The following is a 20,274-nucleotide window of genomic DNA, read 5'->3' as shown; positions in this document are numbered from 1 at the left end:
CGGGAGGCTCTGCAATCCGCCATTCACGGCGCAGCAAATGACACACAACAGTAATTAGGGAAGATTACACAGCAATTAACATGATTACAATTATGCTAGTTGAAATAATTTCTAGAATAAAACCCACACATGCCTTGCAACACAGAACCAGGGCTGAAAGTGTTGAGGAGGGGGGGAGGGGGGCTTGGGTGCTTTTTTTTGCCTGGTGGCTCAGAAAGTGCAGCCAAGACGACTCCACTCCAGGGAGTGAAAAGACTTTGGCCTCATTTCTGTCAGAAGAGGATTTTCTTGTCATCTACAGAGGAGCTTCCCAGGCCCCCATGCAGTGATCTGCTTTTGACACCACCATGTTTAAAAATAAATGTGTTGGATCCCCACCAGCCCTGGGACCCAGGGAGAAAGGAGGAGGAGAAGGGAATCTCAGCGTGGCGAGGGTTGGAAGAGGACCTCTGCAGATCATCTAGATCTAAGCACTAGGTAGAACACTGCTGCTGCCTGCTGTGCCTCAGGGACAGAGCTGGTGTGATCCTGGGCATCTCACTGTGCCCCAGGCACCCCTGGGCTTACTCAGGGTTGGAGCTGCCCCTACCCACCCAGCATGAGAATCATAGACTCATAGAATCAAGCAAGTTGGAAGAGAGCTCCAAGCTCAGCCAGCCCAACCTAGCACCCAGCCCTGCCCAACCAACCAGACCATGGCACTAAGTACCCCAGCCAGGCTTGGCTTCAACACCTCCAGCCACACAGACTCCACCACCTCCCTGGGCAGCACATTCCAATGCCAATCACTCTCTCTGCCATCAACTTCCTCCTCACATCCAGCCTAGACCTCCCCTGCCACAACTTCACACTGTGTCCCCTTCTTCTCTTGCTGCTTGCCTGGCAGCAGAGCCCAACCCCACCTGGCTACAGCCTCCCTTCAGGCAGTTGTAGACAGCAATGAGCTCTGCCCTGAGCCTCCTCTTCTGCAGGCTGCACACCCCCCCAGCTCCCTCAGCCTCTCCTCACAGGGCTGTGCTCCAGGCCCCTCCTCAGCCTTGCTGCCCTTCTCTGGACACCTTCCAGCACCTCAACATCTCTCTTGACTTGAGGAGCCCACAACTGGACACAGTTCAAGCCTACACTTCAGTTGCAGCAGAATAGATGCTTTAGGATCTCAATTCTCTTCCAAATTCACAGATCAGTTTCATGTTCAATGACTCCCAGCATGGTGGGGTTGGAAGTGACTTTGGAGATCATCCAGACCAAGCCCTCTGCCCAAGCAGGAGCACCCACAGCAGCTTGCCCAGCATCACAATGGCCAGGTGGGTTTGAAAGCTCTGCAGAGAAGGAGACTCTACAGCCTCTCTGGGCAGCCTGCTCCAGGGCTCTGCACTCTCACACCAAAGAAGTTTCTCCTTAAGTTCAAGTGAAATCTCCTGGGTTCCAGTGTGGCTCCATTGCTGGGCTGATGCCAGGGTCATGATGTGGTGAGGTGCAGGAACCAAGAGGCAGAGCCTTGGGCTGCAGGTCCATCCCCTGACCTCACCTCAGGACCAGCCCTTCTAGCATAGAATCAGAGAATGGTTTAGGTTGGAAGGGACCTCAAAGCTCAGCCAGTTCCAACCCCCTACCATAGACAAGGACACCTCCCATTAGAGCATCATTCAGCCTGACCCAGAGCAGGATGAATCCATAAAGTCCTGAATTGGCTTCCTGAGGGAAAACCTGCTGGCTTAAGGGGTGATGGCTTGAAACTGAAAGGGGGATGAGAGGAGATTTATGTTAGACATAAGGAAGAAGCTCTACACATTGATAATGACCAGATGAGGAGGTTCAGACTGGCAGAGGGGAGACTGAAACTGGATGTGAGGAGGAAGCTGTTTGCAGTGAGGGTGGTGAGACACTGGCACAGGTTGCCCAGGGAGGTTGTAGAGCACAGAAGCACCCAATGTGATCTTTGATCACATTGGGTGCTTCTGTGCTCTACAACTTCCCTGGAGGTGTTCAGAATCAGGTTGGATGAGGCCTTGAGTGACCTGTTCTAGTGGGAGGTATCCCTGCCTATGGCAGGGGCTTGGAACTGGCTGAGCTTTGAGGTCTCTTCCAACCTAAACCATTCTCTGATTCAAGCAGCAGAGAATCAGAGAAAAGATGAGCCAAGCCTCCTGTAGACTGCCACAGAGCAGCCTCCTCTGCTCTCCTCTGGCTGCTGGCAGCTGTTTGTTCAGCAAACATCTCCCATGTCGTGCAGAGAAGATTCATTTTTCATTACTGGCTGCTCTTGTAAGACAAAGGAATCTCAATAAGGATGAGCTGGTTCTGCTGATCTCCTTTTTATTACCTTACCACCCTCCTGGCCTCTTGCTTTGCATTTCTCATCACCTCCTCTCCTCTATTTCCATCTTAAATTAGCTGAAGCCAAACAAAGCAACTGACATCAGGATTTGTAGGTCACCTTTTTTTGGTGACTCTCTTCCCCCTGCTCCTCTACCGACCAGCATAGAGGAATTGTCACATTGGCTCCAGGTCTTGGTACAAATTGCCTCTCCCTGGGGTTTGTCCCTGCACTAGAAGGTCTTTTGGGTGAGCACCCAGCTGAGGTGTCAGTAATTCATTGAATCATAGAATTCAGTGGTGGGAAGGGACCTTCAAAGCTCATCTGGTCCAGCTACTCTGCAGTCAGCAGGGCCATCAGCAAGTAGAACAGGTTGCTCAGAGCCCCAGCAAGAGAGCAGGTTGCTCAGAGCCCCAGCAAGAGAGCAGGTTGCTCAGAGCCCCAGCAAGAGAGCAGGTTGCTCAGAGCCCCAGCAAGAGAGCAGGTTGCTCAGAGCCCCAGCAAGAGAGCAGGTTGCTCAGAGCCCCAGCAAGAGAGCAGGTTGCTCAGAGCCCCAGCAAGAGAGCAGGTTGCTCAGAGCCCCAGCAAGAGAGCAGGTTGCTCAGAGCCCCAGCAAGAGAGCAGGTTGCTCAGAGCCCCAGCAAGAGGGCAGGTTGCTCAGAGTCCCAGCAAGAGGGCAGGTTGCTCAGAGCCCCAGCAAGAGGGCAGGTTGCTCAGTGCCCCAGCAAGAGGGCAGGTTGCTCAGAGTCCCAGCAAGAGGGCAGGTTGCTCAGTGCCCCAGCAAGAGGGCAGGTTGCTCAGAGCCCCAGCAAGAGGGCAGGTTGCTCAGAGCCCCAGCAAGAGGGCAGGTTGCTCAGAGCCCCAGCAAGAGGGCAGGTTGCTCAGAGCCCCAGCAAGAGGGCAGGTTGCTCAGAGCCCCAGCAAGAGGGCAGGTTGCTCAGAGCCCCAGCAAGAGAGCAGGTTGCTCAGAGCCCCAGCAAGAGGGCAGGTTGCTCAGAGCCCCAGCAAGAGGGCAGGTTGCTCAGAGCCCCAGCAAGAGGGCAGGTTGCTCAGAGCCCCAGCAAGAGGGCAGGTTGCTCAGAGCCCCAGCAAGAGGGCAGGTTGCTCAGAGCCCCAGCAAGCCTGACCCTGAATATCTCCAGGGATGGGACCTCAACCATATGGCAACCCCTTCCAATGTTCTACCACCTTAATTCACACTGGGCACCCACTGAGTCCTGGACAGCCCTGCCAGCAAGCACCTCAGGGTGGCATTGGGAGCCAAGAAGGTGAAGTTAAGCCACACAGGTGCTTGGGCCACTCTCCAAGGCCCCCACAGCTCATTAGCATCAAGAAGAAAGCACTGAGCAGCGAGCAGATGGCATACAAATCCTCACATGGGCTGCAGAACCTCTTTAAATTCCCTCTGGAGAGCACCTCCAGGGATCCTACACTGCTTGGAGCACGGGTTTGATGGGCTGGCTTTCATCTCACTGATCCTGACATGGCAATGACTACCTTTCTCCAGCTGGTGTTTTGACCTTAAACCCCTCCAGCTCCTTTCTGCACCTCCTGGAAGGAGCAGAAGCAAAGCACTCACCATGCTTGTGCCAGCATCTCTAGCACCCCACAAGGAGCTGTGGAGACTTCCCTGTCCCTGAACAGCTGCAGTCATTGCAGCCATGCCACCAGGGAGCTCCTGGCTGTGCCAGGGGATCCATCACCCAGAGTGACTTTGTTTTGTCTATGGGAAAAGAAAGAAAGGACATGGGAGCCTCTGAGGGCTTGCAGTGGTTTGGGATGCTCATCTCTGCTGAAGGAGCTGTGGGGTCCACTCTCCTCGTGTCCTACCCTCTGTGTGCCTGCAAGTTGCTGGAGGTGGCACCAGGCACCTGCAGTTTCCCTGGAGGAAGCTCTGGTGGTGTCCTGTGCCAGGGAGCAGACACACATCTGTCACTGCTGGAGGTGGCTGTGACCAGGATGGGCTGAGGGTCCCTTACTTGGCCCCAGGGGTCCCTTACCTCAGGTTCTGGGGGTACCTTGCCCAGTCCCTGGAGCTCCCTTACCTTGGTCCCTGGGTGCTGTGGCTGCCAATGGACTGTGCTGAGATGCTCCCAGCCATGCTGGTACCCACAGACGACCCTGTCCAGGACCTGATGCTCTCTGCAGGCTCCAGGCTGAGCACAGAGCCCACGCTGGAGCAGGCATCCCTGTGGGGAGAGGAGAGAACCCATCAGCTCCAGAAGAACAGACAGGAGGGTTAGCAGCACTGGGGAGGGGTCCTGGGCACTTGTGAGGGTGAGGTCAAGGCAGGGGGGGGAGGGGTCTCATGTGGCTGCAGTAAAAGCATCTCCAGCTGGTGCATTCTGCTCTGGCTGGTACATTCTGCTCTGGCTGGTTTGTGGCACAGGTGGGCCACACCAAAGCTCTCCAGGTAACCTGGTCCCTGTGCCAGTCCTGGTGCCATTGTTCCCTTCAGCTGTTCTATAAGCAGTGGGTAGGAGAACCCTGCTGCTAGCTGCAGTGCCCCAAGGCTGGAGCTGCAAGGACAGAGCCAGTGTGTGACCCTGGGCACCCTACTCAGCCCCATGCACCCCTGGGCTTCCCCAGGGCTGGAGCTGTCCCTGCCCATCCACACTTCAGCTGCAGCATGATAAATCATTTAGGATCTCAGTTCTCCTTCAAAGCCACAGATCAGCTTCATCTTCACTGAATCCCAGCATGGTTGGCATTGGAAGGGACCTTTAGAGATCATCCAACCCCTCTGGCTCAAAGCAGGGGCAGCCACAGCAGCTTGCCCAGCATCACAATGGCCAGGGGGGTGTTGGAAGCTCTGCAGAGAAGGAGACTCCACAACCCCTCTGGGCAGCCTGCTCCAGGGCTCCAGCACCCTCACACCAAACTGATCTTCAGACAAAGCCTGCTGGATGCCTGTTTGTGCCTGTTGCTCCTTGGGGCACCCTGAAGGAGAATGATCCTTCTCGAAGCACAGCCTGGTGAGAGCATCTTGCCTGCTCTAACAGAGGGAGGTGCTGGGAAATGAATGGGCAAGGTGGGGCACAGAAAGCCAGCACATTCAGAAGCTCATCTGCACCCTTCCCATGGGCATCTGGTGGTCCACAACCCATCTGGCAGCTCCCCAGGGCTCACTCACGTCTCTCTCCCGGAGCACAGCGACTCCCTCGTCGTCCTCACGCTGTAAGGGACAAACAGAGAGTGAGCAGAGGGGATGCTGATGGGTCCCAAAACCCCTTGATGCCAGCAAGAAGATGAGCACCTTCCCAGGTGATGCATCCCCTCCAGCAGCCCAAGCTTGGAGTGCTTCAGAAGATACCATTTGGTAATCAGAGTTGGGTTTATAACTCAAAATCATAGAAAGGAAAAGGCCTCTGAGACCATCACATCCAACCAGCAACCCAGCACCACCACAGCCACCAGGTTGTACCCCAGAGTGCCACTTTCTGAGCAGCTCCAGAGATGGTGGCTCCACCACATACTCACAGCAGCTAAAAGATGCTCTAAACCACACCCTGAAGTGCCATATCCTTTTGAGAGGTCCCCCAAAGCCAGAGTTAGCAATATCCTTCTGAGAGCTCCCCCAAAGCCAGAGTTAGCAAGACCCTGGCAGCCGTGGAGGAGCAGCTCACCTCTCCCCTCCAGCTCCAAACAAGCACCCAAAGCAGCACACAGAAAATGCCTTGGGACCTTCAGGGCTGTCTGCAGGTTAGCTCAGGGTCACAGCAGGTCAGGGGCTGGAAGGGACCTCCAAAGCTCAGCCAGTGCAAGCCTCCTGCCAGAGCAGGATCACCTGGACCAGATCACACAGCAACACATCCAGGCAAGGCTTGAAGGTTTCCAGAGAGGGAGACTCCACAACCAACCTGGGCAGCCTGCTCCAGGGCTTTGTCACCCTCACAGGGGAAAAAATTCCTCCTCATGTTTGCATGGAGCTCCACAAGCAGCCCTGGCACTGAGCTCTCCCCTGCCATGCTTCCACTCAGTTGAAATCAGAGACAAACACAGCTCCAGCACCTCTCATTAAACCATCGACTCCCAGGGTGGTTTGGGTTGGAAGGGACCTCAAAGCTCCTCTGACTCCAACCCCCCCACACCATGGACAGGGACACCTCCTACTAGACCAACTTGCTGAAGACTGCCAGCTTCCATTCCACACAGCCACAGAGTGTCAGGGGCTGGAAGGGACCTCCAAAGCTCAGCCAGTGCAAGCCCCCTGCCAGAGCAGCATCTCCTGCACCAGATCACACAGCAACACATCCAGGCAGGGCTTGAGGATCTCCAGAGAGGGAGACTCCACAACCCCCCTGGGCAGCCTGCTCCAGGGTTCTGCCACCCTCAGTCAGGAAGGCAATGGTTGAGTGGTCTCCCCAGACAGCAAGTCCCCTTTGCAGCCCTCCCTCCCTCCATTCCCGGCCCCTTCTGCTCACCTCTCGGCATCGCTGTCGTCGCTGGAGCGCAGCTCCTCCAGGGCCACCTGCAGGTCAGCGATGCGGCGGATGGAGGTGCCCAGGTCTGCCTGCAGGACCTGCCGCACGGCTGCCAGCTCTGCCACCTGCTGCTCCTGTGTGGGTGGCACTGCGTTAGAGCCTGCAGCTCCCCACGGCCCGGGAGAGGATAGGAAAGGGGCTGCTGGTCACAGGAGCTTAGGGGTTGGAAAGGACCCGAAGAGATCATCCAGTCCAACCCCTCTGCAACAGCAGGACCATACAATCTAGCTCAAGGCACACAAAAACACATCCAGACAGACCTGGAAAGGCTCCAGAGACCCCACAACCTCTCTGGGCAGCCTGTGCCAGTGCTCTGTGCCACTCACAGTCAATAAGTTCCCCCTTGTGTTGAGCTGGAACCTCCTGTGCTGCAGCTTCCATCCATTGCTGCTTGTGCTATGCCAGGGAGCAGTGAGCAGAGCCTGTCCCCCACTCCTGACCCCCAGCCCTCAGATAGTTATAAACATTTATTAGATCCCCTCTCAGTCTTCTCTTCTCCATACTAAGCAACCCCAAGTGCCTCAGCCTCTTCTCATCATTCCCCCATCCTGATGCTGTCCTAACATCCAGTCTGAACCTGCCCTGGCACAACTTGACACTGTGTCCCCTTCTTCTCTTGCTGGCTGCCTGGCAGAAGAGCCCAACCCCACCTGGCTACAGCCTCCCTGCAGGCAGCTGCAGACAGCAATGAGCTCTGCCCTGAGCCTCCTCTGCTGCAGGCTGCACCCCCCCAGCTCCCTCAGCCTCTCCTCACAGGGCTGTGCTCCAGGACCCTCCCCAGCCTTGCTGCTCTTCTCCAAACACCTTCCAGTACCTCAACATCTCTCTTGACTTGAGGAGCCCAGAACTGGACACAGCACTGAAGGTGTGGCCTGAGCAGTGCTGAGCACAGGGGCAGAAGAACCTCCCTTGTCCTGCTGCCCACACTGCTCCTGCCTGCCAGAAGAGCAGACCCACCCAGGCCATGCAGGGACTCAGCACCACCCGGGGCCGGGTGGCCTCGCAGCGCACCAAGGATGCTGAGCACCGCAGTGCCCATCGGCCCTCCAGCTAGGAAGGAGATCTTTGTGCCATGTTCCAACCCAGAGCAGAGAGGAGGGGAGCAAGCAGGAGCTGCAAATTCAGTGTGACTGAGGCTGCCAGCTGTAAAATTGCCCCAGCGGCCGTGACAAGGTGAAGGATGATTTGCAGCCTGGGCTGCGACAGGGCACGGCGCAGGAGCTGGCAGAGTGTCAGAGTAAATCATGGAAGCCCTGGGATCAGCAGCAGAGGGGGCCTGGGAGAGGGGAAGAAGAGCATCTCAGTTCATCAAAACACGCAGAGAAGCATCCCAGCTGGGGCTGCACAGCCTGATGGCTCTGCAGGAAAGCACTGCAGAACTCAGCTCTGCCAAGAAGGTCTCCAGGAGGCAGGGCTCCACAGACCCTTTCCTGCCCTCCCAGCTTGAGGGAAGGACTCAGGCCAGTGTGGGAATTCTCTGACTCACTCCATTCAAGTCATAGAAGCACAGAATCCTAAGCATGGTGGAGTTGGAAGGGACCTCTGGAGATCATAGAATCAATCAGGTTGGAAGAGAGCTCCAAGCTCAGCCAGTCCAACCTAGCACCCAGCCCTATCCAGTCAACCAGACCATGGCACTAAGTGCCCCATTCAGTCTTTCCTTGAAGACCTCCAGGGAGGGTGCCTCCAGCACCTCCCTGGGCAGCCCATTCCAATGCCAATCACTCTCTCTGTGAAGAACTTCCTCCTAACATCCAGCCTAGACCTACCCCAGCACAACTTGAGACTGTGTCCCCTTGTTCTGTTGCTGGTTGCCTGGGAGAAGAGGCTACCCCCCACCTGGCTACAGCCTCCCTTCAGTCCTCCAGTCCATCCCACCCTGCTAAAGCAGAGACATCTGCCACCAGGTGAGGTGCCCAAATCTCCTGGGTATCAGCCACAGGTGCCATCAGCTGCCACAGGTGCCCTCAGCTCCCACAGGCCTTTTGATCACCACAGAACCATGCTTGTAGATAGCTGAAGGGTGGGTGTCAGGAAGGTACCAGTCTCCTTTCAGTGATGGGCACAAACTGGGACCCAGGAGGTTCCACCTCGACATATGAGGAGAAACTTCCTTACTGTAAGGGTGCTGGAGCCCTGCAGCAGGCTGCCCAGAGAGGTTGTGAAGTCTCCTTCTCTGGAGGCTTTCAAGGCCCATCTGAATGTGCTGTGTGTGAATGGCTCTAGGGGATCCTGCTTTGGCAGGGAGATTGGGTTCCATGATCTCTGGAGGTCCCTTCCAACCCCTACCACCCTGTGGTTCTATGATAGAGTAGTAGGGGTTGGGAGGTACCTCCAGAGAACACTGAGTGTGAGGGGAGAGAGCCCCAAGCCTGTGCCAAACTGTTTGCAGCTGTGACACCAGCAGCAGATGAAAAGCTCAACCCTGCCAGTGGCTGACAAGAGGCTCTACAGAACCAGCTCCTCAGCCCCAGGACGTGGCACAGATTAAACCCAGCTCAGTGCCTGCATTCAGTTCCCTTCCTTAGTTGTTCTGCTGTGAAGCTGGCAGGGAAGCAGCTGGACACAAAGCCAGGCACAGCCCTCCTGGTCCCTCAGCCCTGCTTCTTCTGGTCATGGACAAACAAAGTGGACAAACTTCTGCAAGAGCACTGCAAGAGGCTGCCCGGGGAGGTGGTGGAGTCCTCATCCCTGGAGGTGCTTAAAGCACACATGGATGTGGTGCTGAAGGACACAGCTCAGCGGTAGCAGCTCCGCAGTAGAGGTGGGATTGTGAGCTCTAGGCAAGCAGTTGGCATCAGTGATCTCCAAGGTCTCTTCCAACCCCAGCAGCTCTGTGGTTCAGTGATTCTAAGATAAGAAGCATGAGCTCTGCACCTGGCAAGGACAGGAGGAGCTGACAGCTGCCAGAGAGTCCTTGCTCCTGGGGAAAAATATTGCCCCTCTCCATCCTCACACACAGGTGTGGGTAAGGGTCCCCACTGCCACCCTCCTCCTGTGGTCCAGCTTCCCCATCAGGCAGAGAAAGATGCTCCAGCCCTTGACACTCTGCGTGGCACTACAGCCACCAGTGGAGAGCTGGTCAGAGTCCACCTGGAACTGAGAGGAGACACCCAGCTGGCTGCTTCCTCTCTCCCACCCCCTCACCCTTCCATCTCTCCACATCCCAGCTTTGTTTTTTGTTGCCTCTCTGGAAGAGGATTTCTCAAAGCTCCTTTTCCTTCAGAGCTTCTCTTTTCATCTCCTTTTGTCTGGGAAGCATTTGAAGCCCAGTTAAAAAGAGCTGAGCTAAAGCAGCACTGAAATAATTAATGGCAACTCCAAAGGATGCTGAGGCAGGAGCCACCCAGCACCACATCCTCATCACCACCTTCTGTTGTTGTTGTTGTTGGGGCTTCTGCTGTCACAACACAACCTCTGCAAGCTCCCCCCTCCACCCCAAGTGAAGTGTGAGCTAATTAGCCCAGGTTGGATTGCTGCTGCTGGAATAATTTAACCTACACCTGCAGAATTAATCAATCATTATTGCTTTTAATTAAGTAATTAAGGTGCAGGTTTTCAGGGAGTTTGAAGTGACAACATTTTTGTAGTTGAAGGTTGGAGTGAGAAGGAGCCAGCAGAACTGTGGTGTTCCTGGTAATTGGGGTGAGGAGCTGCAAGGGCTGGAGATCTCCTGAAGGATTTGCTTCATTAGTGGCAAACCAGAAATCAGACTTCTGCTCTACAGCCTCCAGCACCCAGCCTCACCTCTAGGCTCTGGCTGAGCCTTCCCTTGCTGCTCCTCCAGCACCCAGCCTCACCTCTAAGCTCTGGCTGAGCCTTCCCTTGCTGCTCCTCCAGCACCCAGCCTCACCTCTAGGCTCTGGCTGAGCCTTCCCTTGCTGCTCCTCCAGCACCCAGCCTCATCTCTAGGCTCTGTTTCAGCCTTCCTTTGCTGCTCCTCCAGCACCCAGCCTCACCTCTAAGCTCTGGCTGAGCCTTCCCTTGCTGCTCCTCCAGCACCCAGCCTCGCCTCTAGGCTCTGTTTCAGCCTTCCCTTGCTGCTCCTCCAGCACCCAGCCTCGCCTCTAGGCTCTGTTTCAGCCTTCCCTTGCTGCTCCTCCAGCACCCAGCCTCACCTCTAGGCTCTGTTTCAGCCTTCCCTTGCTGCTCCTCCAGCACCCAGCCTCGCCTCTAAGCTCTGGCTGAGCCTTCCCTTGCTGCTCCTCCAGCACCCAGCCTCACCTCTAGGCTCTGGCTGAGCCTTCCCTTGCTGCTCCTCCAGCACCCAGCCTCACCTCTAGGCTCTGTTTCAGCCTTCCCTTGCTGCTCCTCCAGCACCTACCCCACCTCTCAGGACAGAAGATCCTGATAACTCCTGAAATTCAGGAAGGGCAAATGCAGGGAGAGGAGGAGGCTCCTGCACCAGTACAGCTATGGGGGTGATCTGCTGGAAAGTGGCTCTGCAGAGAAGGACCTAGGAGTGCTGGTGGACAAGCTGCTCATGTGCCAGCAGCAATGTGCCCTGGTGGCCAAGAAGGCAAATGGGCTCCTGGGGAGCATGAAGAAGAATGTGGCCAGCAGGTCAAGGGAGGTTGTTCTGCCCCTCTGCTTTGCCCTAGGCAGGCCACAGCTGGAGACCTAGCTCCAGTTCTGGGCTCCCCTGTTCAAGAGAGACAGGGAACTACTGGAGAGAGTCCAGCAGAGGCTACAAAGATGCTGAAGGGCCTCAGGCAGCTCTGTGAGGAGGAAAGGCTGAGAGCCCTGGGGCTGTTGAGCCTGCAGAAGAGCAGCCCCAGAAGGGATCTGAGCAATGCTCAGCAGGAGCTAAGGGACCTGTGGGGGCAAGAGGATGAGGCCAGACTCTTGTCAGTGGTGCCCAGAGACAATACAAGGGGCAATGGGCACAAAGTGGAACCCAGGAGGTTCCATGTGATCAGGAGGAGAAACTTCTTTGGTGTGAGGGTGCTGGAGGCCTGGAGCAGGCTGCCCAGAGAGGTTGTGGATTCTCCTCTGGAGAGCTTCCAAACCCCCCTGGCCCTTGTGATGCTGGGCAAGCTGCTGGGGGTGCCCCTGCCTGAGCAGAAGGGTTGGACTGGATGATCTGCAGAGGTCCCTTCCAACCCCTACCATGCAGGAGTTCAGTGAGTCTGGGACTGCCTCCCTTTGATGCTGGTTGTCCTTACAAAGTCATTAGCTTCTAAAGGCAAAAGCAGCTCAGAAAGCCCTCAGAGAAGGTGGTGCTGAGACCCAGGGCTGCAGGGACATCAGAAGGTTTAACTGGGACCCTGCTGGGAGCTATGGGTTTGCCTGGCTGGGAGCATGGCACTCCTGGCTGGAGGCACAAACAGCTCCTGCTTCCCTTCTCGAGTTCACTGAAAGCAGCAAGTTAAAAAAAGAACAACAAGAAGAAGAAAACCAAAAGCAAAACCTTTCAAGCTTGTAAATGAAAAAGAAAATCTCAGAGAGGTGAGGCTGTGATGTCTCCAGCATGCTGGGCTGGCAGCAGATAAGGGGGCTGAGAAGATCTGGAGCCCAAGAATTAGGGGGGGAAGGTTATTTACACCATGAATCTCACCTTCCTTAATGAAAATACAAGGGTGTGAAGAAGATCTTCACACCTGCACTCTGGGTTGCTGCCAAAATAGCTGCTTATTATGCTGAGGAATTTCACAGCTCTGGTAAAGGAGCCTGATTTGAAGATAGCACCCAGCAGAGCCACCCAGGACGTGGCTCAGTGGTGGGGCTCCAAGGTGGTTATGGAGCTGGCTGTCCATGCAGGGGAGCTGAAGAAGATTAGGAGGAAGTTGTTGGCAGAGAGAGTGATTGGCATTGGAATGGGCTGCCCAGGGAGGTGGTGGAGTGGCTGTGCCTGGAGGTGTTGAAGCCAAGCCTGGCTGGGGCACTTAGTGCCATGGTCTGGTTGACTGGACAGAGCTGGGTGCTAGGTTGGACTGGATGAGCTTGGAGGTCCCTTCCAACCTGGCTGATTGTATGGGATGCAAAGTCCAGCTGGCTCCCTAGCCTGTGTCTCTGCCAGCAAGATCAGCTTCACCAGAGGATGCTTGTGTTGGGATAAATATAGAGTCACAGAATCACAGCAGTGGTGGGGGTTGGAAGGGACTTCTGCAGATCAAGACCAGCCCCCTTGCTAAATCAGGATCACTTAGGGCAGGACACACAGGAACACTGGCTGAGGCACTTAGAGCCATGCTCTAGTTGACTGGATAGGGCTGGGGGATAGGTTGGACTGGGTGATCTTGGAAGTCTCTTCCAACCTGGTTGATCCTATGATTCAGATGGTTTGATCTTTGATCACATTGGGTGCTTCTGTGCTCCACAACCACCCTGGAGCTGTTCAAGGCCAAGTTGGATGAGGCCTTGAGCAGCCTGTTCTAGTGGGAGGTGTCCCTGCCTATGGCAGGGAGTTGGAATTGGATGATCCTTGAGCTCCCTTCCAACCTAACCCATTCTCTGACTGACTCCAAATTGGACATTCACCTCTCTCTCCTCATAAGACTCAATTCCTGCTGTGGCCTGAGGAGATCAGCACAGCAGCTGAGCAATGAGGAGCTGTCACAGGCTGGGATCCAGGTTTTCTTGGAAGAGGAGCTACAGCTCCATGGAGGAGATCCAGTACATGCAACCAGAGCAACAAACAGGGCCAAGTACCTCCCCCCCTGCACTGGAAAACATATCCCCTCCCCTGCTAGCTGCAGGCTTGGAAGGTATCCAAACTCCCTTCTCCTCAGAAGATTCATCAGGCAGAGCCATCTGCCCAACAGCCAGCTCAGCAGCTCCCATCCCTGCTTCCCGATGGATTTTCCCTGCTGCCTGTGAGCACTGTGAAATCTGCCTCCCAACCAGTCAGAGAGATGGTGGAGAACATCCAAGAGAGGGAGGAAAAAGAGCTGGCCTGAGCAGAGCTGGAGGTGTGGGATGGTGGGCTGGGATTTTCAAGTGCCTCCAGCACTGCTAAGTAGGAGCTGTGAGAATAAAATACCTTAAATAGAGACATCAGGAAACAAGGTGGGATCTGTGTGATCAACAGCAGCTGAAGAGGAGCCAGCAGTGTGCTCAGGTGGCCAAGAAAGCCACCAGCATCCTGGCTTGCATCAGTGATAGAGTGGCCAGCAGGAGCTGGGAAGTGATGGTGCCCCTGGACTGGGCACTGGTGAGGCCACAGCTTAAATCCTGGGTTCAGTTTTGAGCCCTTCACTCCCAAAAGGCCATTGAGGAGGTGGAGCAGGTCCAGAGGAGTGCAACAAAGCTGGTGAAGGGTCTGGGCTGGTGAGGAGCAGCTGGGGTTGCACAGCTTGGAGAAGAGGATGCTCAGGGGAGACTTCATTGCTCTCTACAACTCCCCAAAAGGAGGCTGGAGCCAGGTGGGGTTGGTCTCTTCTCCCAAGGAAGAAGTGATAGGATGAGAAGAAACAGCCTCAATGTGCACAAATGGAGGTTTAAATTGGACATGAGGAACAATTTCTTCCCTTTGAAGGTTGCCAAGGCCTGGCCCAGGCTACCCAGGGCAGTGGTGGAGTCCTCATCCCTGGAGGGGCTTCAGAGCCATGGAGATGTGACCCTGAAGGATGAGGTTCAGCAGTGCCCTGGCAGTGCTGGGTTAAGGCTTGGACTCAATGATCTGGAAGGTCTCTTCCATCTGAAGCAGTTCCACGATTCTATGACTCTGAGCCAAGCCACACAATGATTTTGTCCCTCCAGCCACACCTCCTCCCCCTCAGCAGCATGTGGCCAGTCCACAGCCTCCCATCTGTTTATTGAAAGGGATTAAAAGGAGCCAAGTCTGAGGTGCAAGGCCCTGACTGGAGTGGTGTTGAGTGAATAATTGAAGCAGCATTCATAATTGATGGGAGATTTAACTGCAGCAGAGCCCTAAGTGGCTTTCTATTAACTATTGATGGTCTCCAGCAGGTTCTCCACAGGCATGGTCTGGCCCCCAGCCCTCCCCTGACGTTTTATGGAAGGGCTCCTAGGAGCTCACACAATCTGGGTGAACATCTCTGCTCCTGGGGAACACCACAGCATAGAATCAAGGTTGGAAAAGCCCTCTGAGATCACTGAGTCCAACCATCAGCACAACACCACCACAGCCACCAAACCACATCCTGAAGTGCCATATCCTTCTGAGAGCTGCCCCAAAGGCAAGGTTAGTAATATCCTTCTGAGAGCTGCCCCAAAGCCAGAGTTAGCAACATCCTTCTGGGAGCTCCCCCAAAGCCAAAGCCAGAGTTAGCAATATCCTTCTGAGAGCTACCCCAGAGCCAGAGTTAGCAGCATCCTTCTGAGAGCTCCCCCAGAGCCAGAGTTAGCAACATCCTTCTGAGAGCTCCCCCAGAGCCAGAGTTAGCAGGACCCTGGCAGCCATGGAGGAGCAGCTCACCTCTCACCTCCAGCTCCAAACAACAAGCACCCAAAGCAGCACACAGAAAATGCCTTGGGACCTTCAGGGCTGTCTGCAGATTAGCTCAGGGTCACAGGGACCTCTGAAGCTCAGCAAGTGCAAGCCCCCTGCCACAGCAGGATCTCCTGGACCAGATCACACAGCAACACATCCAGGCAGAGCTTGACTATCTCCAGAGAGGGATACTCCACAATCCCCCTGGGCAGCCTGTTCCAGGTTCTGTCACCCTCACAGGGGAAAAAAATTCCTCCTCATGTTTAAATGAACCTTCCTCTGCCTCAGCTTCCACCACTGCCCCTTGTGCTGTCCCTGGGCATCACCCAGCAGAGCCTGGCTCCAGCCTCCTGCCACTCACCTTTACATCTTTATAACCATTGCTGAGGTCACCTCCTCCTCTCCCAGCAGCACAGCCCCAGCTCCCTCAGGCTCTCCTCACAACAGAGCTGTTCCACTCCTTTAACCATCTTTGTGGCTCTGCATTGGACTCTCTCAAGCAGTTCTATGTCTTTCTTGAACTGAGGGGCTCAGAACTGGACACAGCACTCCAGATACAGCCTCAGCAGGGCACAGCAGAGGGGCAGGAGAACCTCTCTTGACCTACTAACCACAGCCCTTCTAATCCACCCCAGAGTTGAGGTCATAGAGAGGGAAAGTACAGCAGCAGCAGCTTCAAACTCCTCCCCTAGAGTGACCTCCCCCCCGCCCAGCACTGCCTTACCAGCTCCACACGCCGGCGGCTGGACTCCAGCTCCCTTTGCACCAGGTCATCCATGGCAGCCTTCATCTCCTCCATCCTCCTCTGGTAGTACCTGGTGTTTTCCTTCTCCCGTGCCTCCGACTCAGCTGCTTTCTCCAGCTCCTCACCCATCTTGATGATGCTGTCTCGCAAGCGCAGCACCAGCACCTGGGAGGAGTGGGGCAAGGTGAAGCGTGGGAGATGTGGCCAGCCTGGGAGAGACCTCAAGGACCATCTTCTGCAGCTCTCCACCAGCATCAAGTGATGTGAAGAGCCCTCCACCCCGTGCCACAGAGCCAGGCACCATGATTAGCATTACCAAGCACCTCTCTAAACTGGCTGCAGTGACTGCACGCCACAGGGACCACAGCCCACCCCTGTATGCAGCTCTGCAAACCACCACAACTGGCAGCACAGGACCCATGGCACCTCCTGAGGCTCCCTTGGAGCTGCCTGCTGCTTTGTGGGGGCCCAAGGGCATTGAGGCATGGTCTAGTTGATTGGGACAGGGCAGGGTGATAAGTTGCAGTGGCTAAATTTGGAGGTCTCTTCCAGCCTGTTTGGTTCTATGATTTCTTTGCCCTGGGGCTCATTTGAGCAGAGCAACCTGGAGGAATTGAATCATAGAATGGTTTGGGTTGGAAGGGACCTCAAGGATCATCCAGTTCCAATCTCCTGCCATAAGTAGGGACACCTCCCACTAGAACAAGTTACTCATCCAGCTTGGTCCTGAACACCTCCAGGGAGGTTGTGGAGCACAGAGTCACAGGATGTGATCTTTGATCATGTCCTGTGACTCTCTGCTCCACAACCTCCCTGGGCAACCTGTGCCAGTGTCTCAGCACCCTCAACCTGTGCCAGTGTCTCACCTCCCTCACTGCAAACATCTTCTTCCTAACATCCATTTCAATCTCCCCTCTGCCACTTTAAACCCATTCCTCCTCCTCCTGTCATTCCAGGACCTTGTCAATAGTCCCTCCTCAACCCTCCACTTCAGATACTGGAAGGCTACTCCAAGGTCTCCTTGAAGCCTTCTTTCCTCCAGGCTGCAGAGCCCCAACTCTTGTAGCCTGTGCTCATAGCAGAGCTGCTGCAGCCCTCTGAGCATCATTGTGGCTTCCTCTGGACTTGCTCCAACACTTCCATATCCTTCTTGTGTTGGGGGCTCCAGAACTGTACACAATCCCCTGAGGTGCCAGTGGAATCATTTGGGTTGGAGAAGTCATTGAGCCCAAACACTCTGCCTATGACCTCTGGGGCTAAGCCAGACTCACAGCATCCATCAGGCTGGAAAAGACCTTTGAGATCATCAAGTCCAACACTACCCAATCAACCAAACCATGGCCCCAAATGCCACATCCAGCCTCTTTTTTATCCTTTCCAGAGACAGCATCTCCACCCTTTCCTTGGGCAGCCCATTCCAAAGGCCAATCACTCTTTCTGCAAGGAGCTTCCTCCTCATTTCCAGCCCAAACCTCCCCCACGCTGCGCGGCTTGAGGCTGCTTCCCTTCCCCGCCTCTTGCTCAAGCTAGGAGCAGGTGTTGATCTGTTGGAAGGTAGGAGAGCCCTGCAGAGGGACCTGGCCAGGCTGGATGGGTGGGCAGAGGCCAAGGGGATGAGATTTAACAAGGCCAAGTGCAGGGTTCTGCACTTTGGCCACAACAACCCCAAGCAGCGCTATAGGCTGGGGACTGAGTGGCTGGAGAGCAGCCAGGAGGAAAGGGACCTGGGGGTACTGATAGATAATAAGCTGAAGATGAGCCAGCAGTGTGCCCAGGTGGGCAGCAGAGCCAATGGCATCCTGGCCTGCATCAGGAACAGTGTGGCCAGCAGGACAAGGGAGGTTATTCTTCCCCTGTACTCAGCACTGCTCAGGCCACACCTTGAGTACTGTGTCCAGTTCTGGGCCCCTCAATTCAAGAGAGATGTTGAGGTGCTGGAACATGTCCAGAGAAGGGCAACAAAGCTGGTGAGTGGCCTGGAGCACAAATCCTATGAGGAGAGGTTGAGGGAGCTGGGCCTGTTTAGCCTGGAGAAGAGGAGGCTCAGGGGTGATCTTATTGCTGTCTACAACTACCTGAAGGGGCATTGTAGCCAGGTGGGGGGTGGCCTCTTCTCCCAGGCAACCAGCAATAGAACAAGGGGACACAGTCTCAAGTTGTGCCAGGGTAGGTCTAGGCTGGATGTTAGGAAGAAGTTCTTCACAGAGAGAGTGATTGGCATTGGAATGGGCTGCCCAGGGAGGTGGTGGAGGCACCGTCCCTGGGGGTCTTCAAGCAAAGCCTGGCTGAGGCACTTAGTGCCATGGTCTGGTTGACTGGTTAGGGCTGGGTGCTAGGTTGGACTGGATGATCTTGGAGCTCTCTTCCAACCTGCTTGATTCTATGATTCTATGATTCTCTTCCCGGGTGCCTCTTCCCCCAAAGCCGACGCGGTGGCATGGCTGCCCCTGCCTTTTGCCCACGAGCTGCAGCTCCCCAGGGCTGCTGCTGCCCTGTGTGAGTGGTGGAGGGGCTGGTGGTACCTCGAAGCGCTTCATCTGCACTGCCTGGAAGTCCAGCTGGCTCTCCAGGTCGCGGATGCGAGCCTCCTGCCGGCTGACGATGGAGCGCTCGGCCGGGCACTGCTCCAGATGTGCTGCTCGTGCCTCTGCTGCCTGCAGCTGCAGGAGGATGGGCTGAGTTAGCATCCCCCCCTCCCCGTGCCATGGGGCTTTGGCCTCATCCCAAAGCCAGGCCCCATCGAGTCATCGAATGGTCTGGGCTTGGAAGAGACCTCCAGAGGTCATCCAGTGGTGTCCCCCTGCAGTCAGCAGGGACATCCCCACCAGCCCAGGTCACCCCCAGGGACCCCTCAAGCCTCACCTTGAATGTCTCCAGGGAAGGGGCCTGCCTGGCAACCTGGTCCAGTGCTCCACCACCCTCATAGTCAAGAACTTGCTGCTAACATCCAACCTAAATCTGCTCTCCTCAAGCTTGAAGCCATTGCCCTCATCCTGTCACTGCAGGCCTCTGTGAACAGCTTCTCTCCACCCTTCCTGTAGGCTCCCTTCAGGCACTGGCAGGCTGCTATTAGGTCCCCCCAGAGCCTCCTCCTCTCCAGACTGAACACCCCCAGCTCCCTCAGCCTGTTCCCATAGCAGAGCTGCTCCAACCCTCTGATCATTTTTGTGGTCTCCTCTGTACCCTCTCCATCAGGTCCATGTCCTTCCTATGATGAGGGCTCCAGAACTAGATGCAGTACTCCAGGTGAGGTCTCACCAGAGCAAAGTGGCAGAATCACCTCTCTGGTGAGTCTCCATCCAAAACACCTCCCAGTTCCATTCCTTCACCACCCCACCAGTCCCTCACCCTGGTGTAAGCTGCACCAAGGAACCTCTCATAGCATCCTAGAAAGGTTTGTGTTGGAAAGGACCTTAAAGATCCTCCAGTTGCAACCCTCTGCTGTGTGCAGGGTTGCTCACAGGTTGCTCAAGGCCTCATCCAACCTGACCTTGAACACCTCCAAAGGAGGGGGGGATCCACAACCTCCCTGGGCAACCTGTTGCAGCCTCTCACCACCCTCACTGCAAAGAATTTGGGGTGCTGTGGAAAGCATCAGCTTCCTGCTGCTAACACCAGGCAAGGAACACATGGCACAGATAGGGTTTGGGCATGAGAAGAGTGGTGGCCAGAGGAGACACGTCTGGGTCTCTCTTGCTTTTGTCACAAGCCCTTTTAGGACAGCAGGAGTGCAAATGCCCAGCTTACAGCTGCATGGAAAGCTGCCTGCATTGAGCCATGGAATCACAGAACTGTTTGGGTTGGAGAAGCCCTCTGAGGTCATCCAGGCCACTGACCCAGCGTCACCACAGCCAGCAAACCATGTCCCCAAGTGTGTCCATACATTTCTTGAACACCCCCAGGGATGGGGACTCCACCACCTCTCTGGGCTGCCTCTTCCAGTCCCTCACCACCTCTTGCAGCAAAGAATTTTTCCCTCCTCTCCAACCTGACCCTCCCTTGGCACAATTCCAGGCCCTTTCCTCTCATTCTGTCACCTGATACTAGAGAGAAGAGACCAACCCCACCTGGCTCCAGCCTCCTTTCAGGGAGTTGCAGAGGTTGTAGTGAGGTGGGGGCTGGTCTCTGCTTTCAGCTTTTCCTTCAGCCCTTACTCCAAGGTCTCCAACACAAGCCACCCTCTTAGTGACCCCATGACAGGTTTGGTTCAGGTTTGTACCTGACACAGAACCCTATGAGGAGAGGCTGAGGGAGCTGGGGGTGTGCAGCCTGCAGAAGAGGAGGCTCAGGGCAGAGCTCATTGCTGTCTGCAGCTCCCTGAAGGGAGGCTGTA

At 55.5% G+C, this 20,274-nt stretch overlaps 1 protein-coding gene across 1 annotated transcript in view; it reads right to left on the bottom strand.

Moving 5' to 3' along the window:
• The window catches only part of MYO18B (myosin XVIIIB), an 87,454-nt gene that overhangs the window by 7,822 nt on the left and 59,358 nt on the right, over positions 1 to 20,274 (bottom strand). Inside the window, exons 39-43 of the mRNA XM_064169055.1 lie at positions 18,464 to 18,601; positions 15,921 to 16,106; positions 6,742 to 6,875; positions 5,451 to 5,492; positions 4,363 to 4,506 (exon numbers count right to left, since the gene is read on the bottom strand). Coding sequence (XP_064025125.1) covers positions 4,363 to 4,506; positions 5,451 to 5,492; positions 6,742 to 6,875; positions 15,921 to 16,106; positions 18,464 to 18,601 — 644 coding nt within the window. The remainder of the gene's footprint in view (positions 1 to 4,362; positions 4,507 to 5,450; positions 5,493 to 6,741; positions 6,876 to 15,920; positions 16,107 to 18,463; positions 18,602 to 20,274) is intronic.

This window comes from Pogoniulus pusillus, chromosome 30, assembly GCF_015220805.1.
Source record: "Pogoniulus pusillus isolate bPogPus1 chromosome 30, bPogPus1.pri, whole genome shotgun sequence".
Classification (NCBI taxonomy): domain Eukaryota; kingdom Metazoa; phylum Chordata; class Aves; order Piciformes; family Lybiidae; genus Pogoniulus; species Pogoniulus pusillus.
Note: the sequence above shows the minus strand (reverse complement) of the source record. Positions and strands in the feature narration are given on the sequence as shown.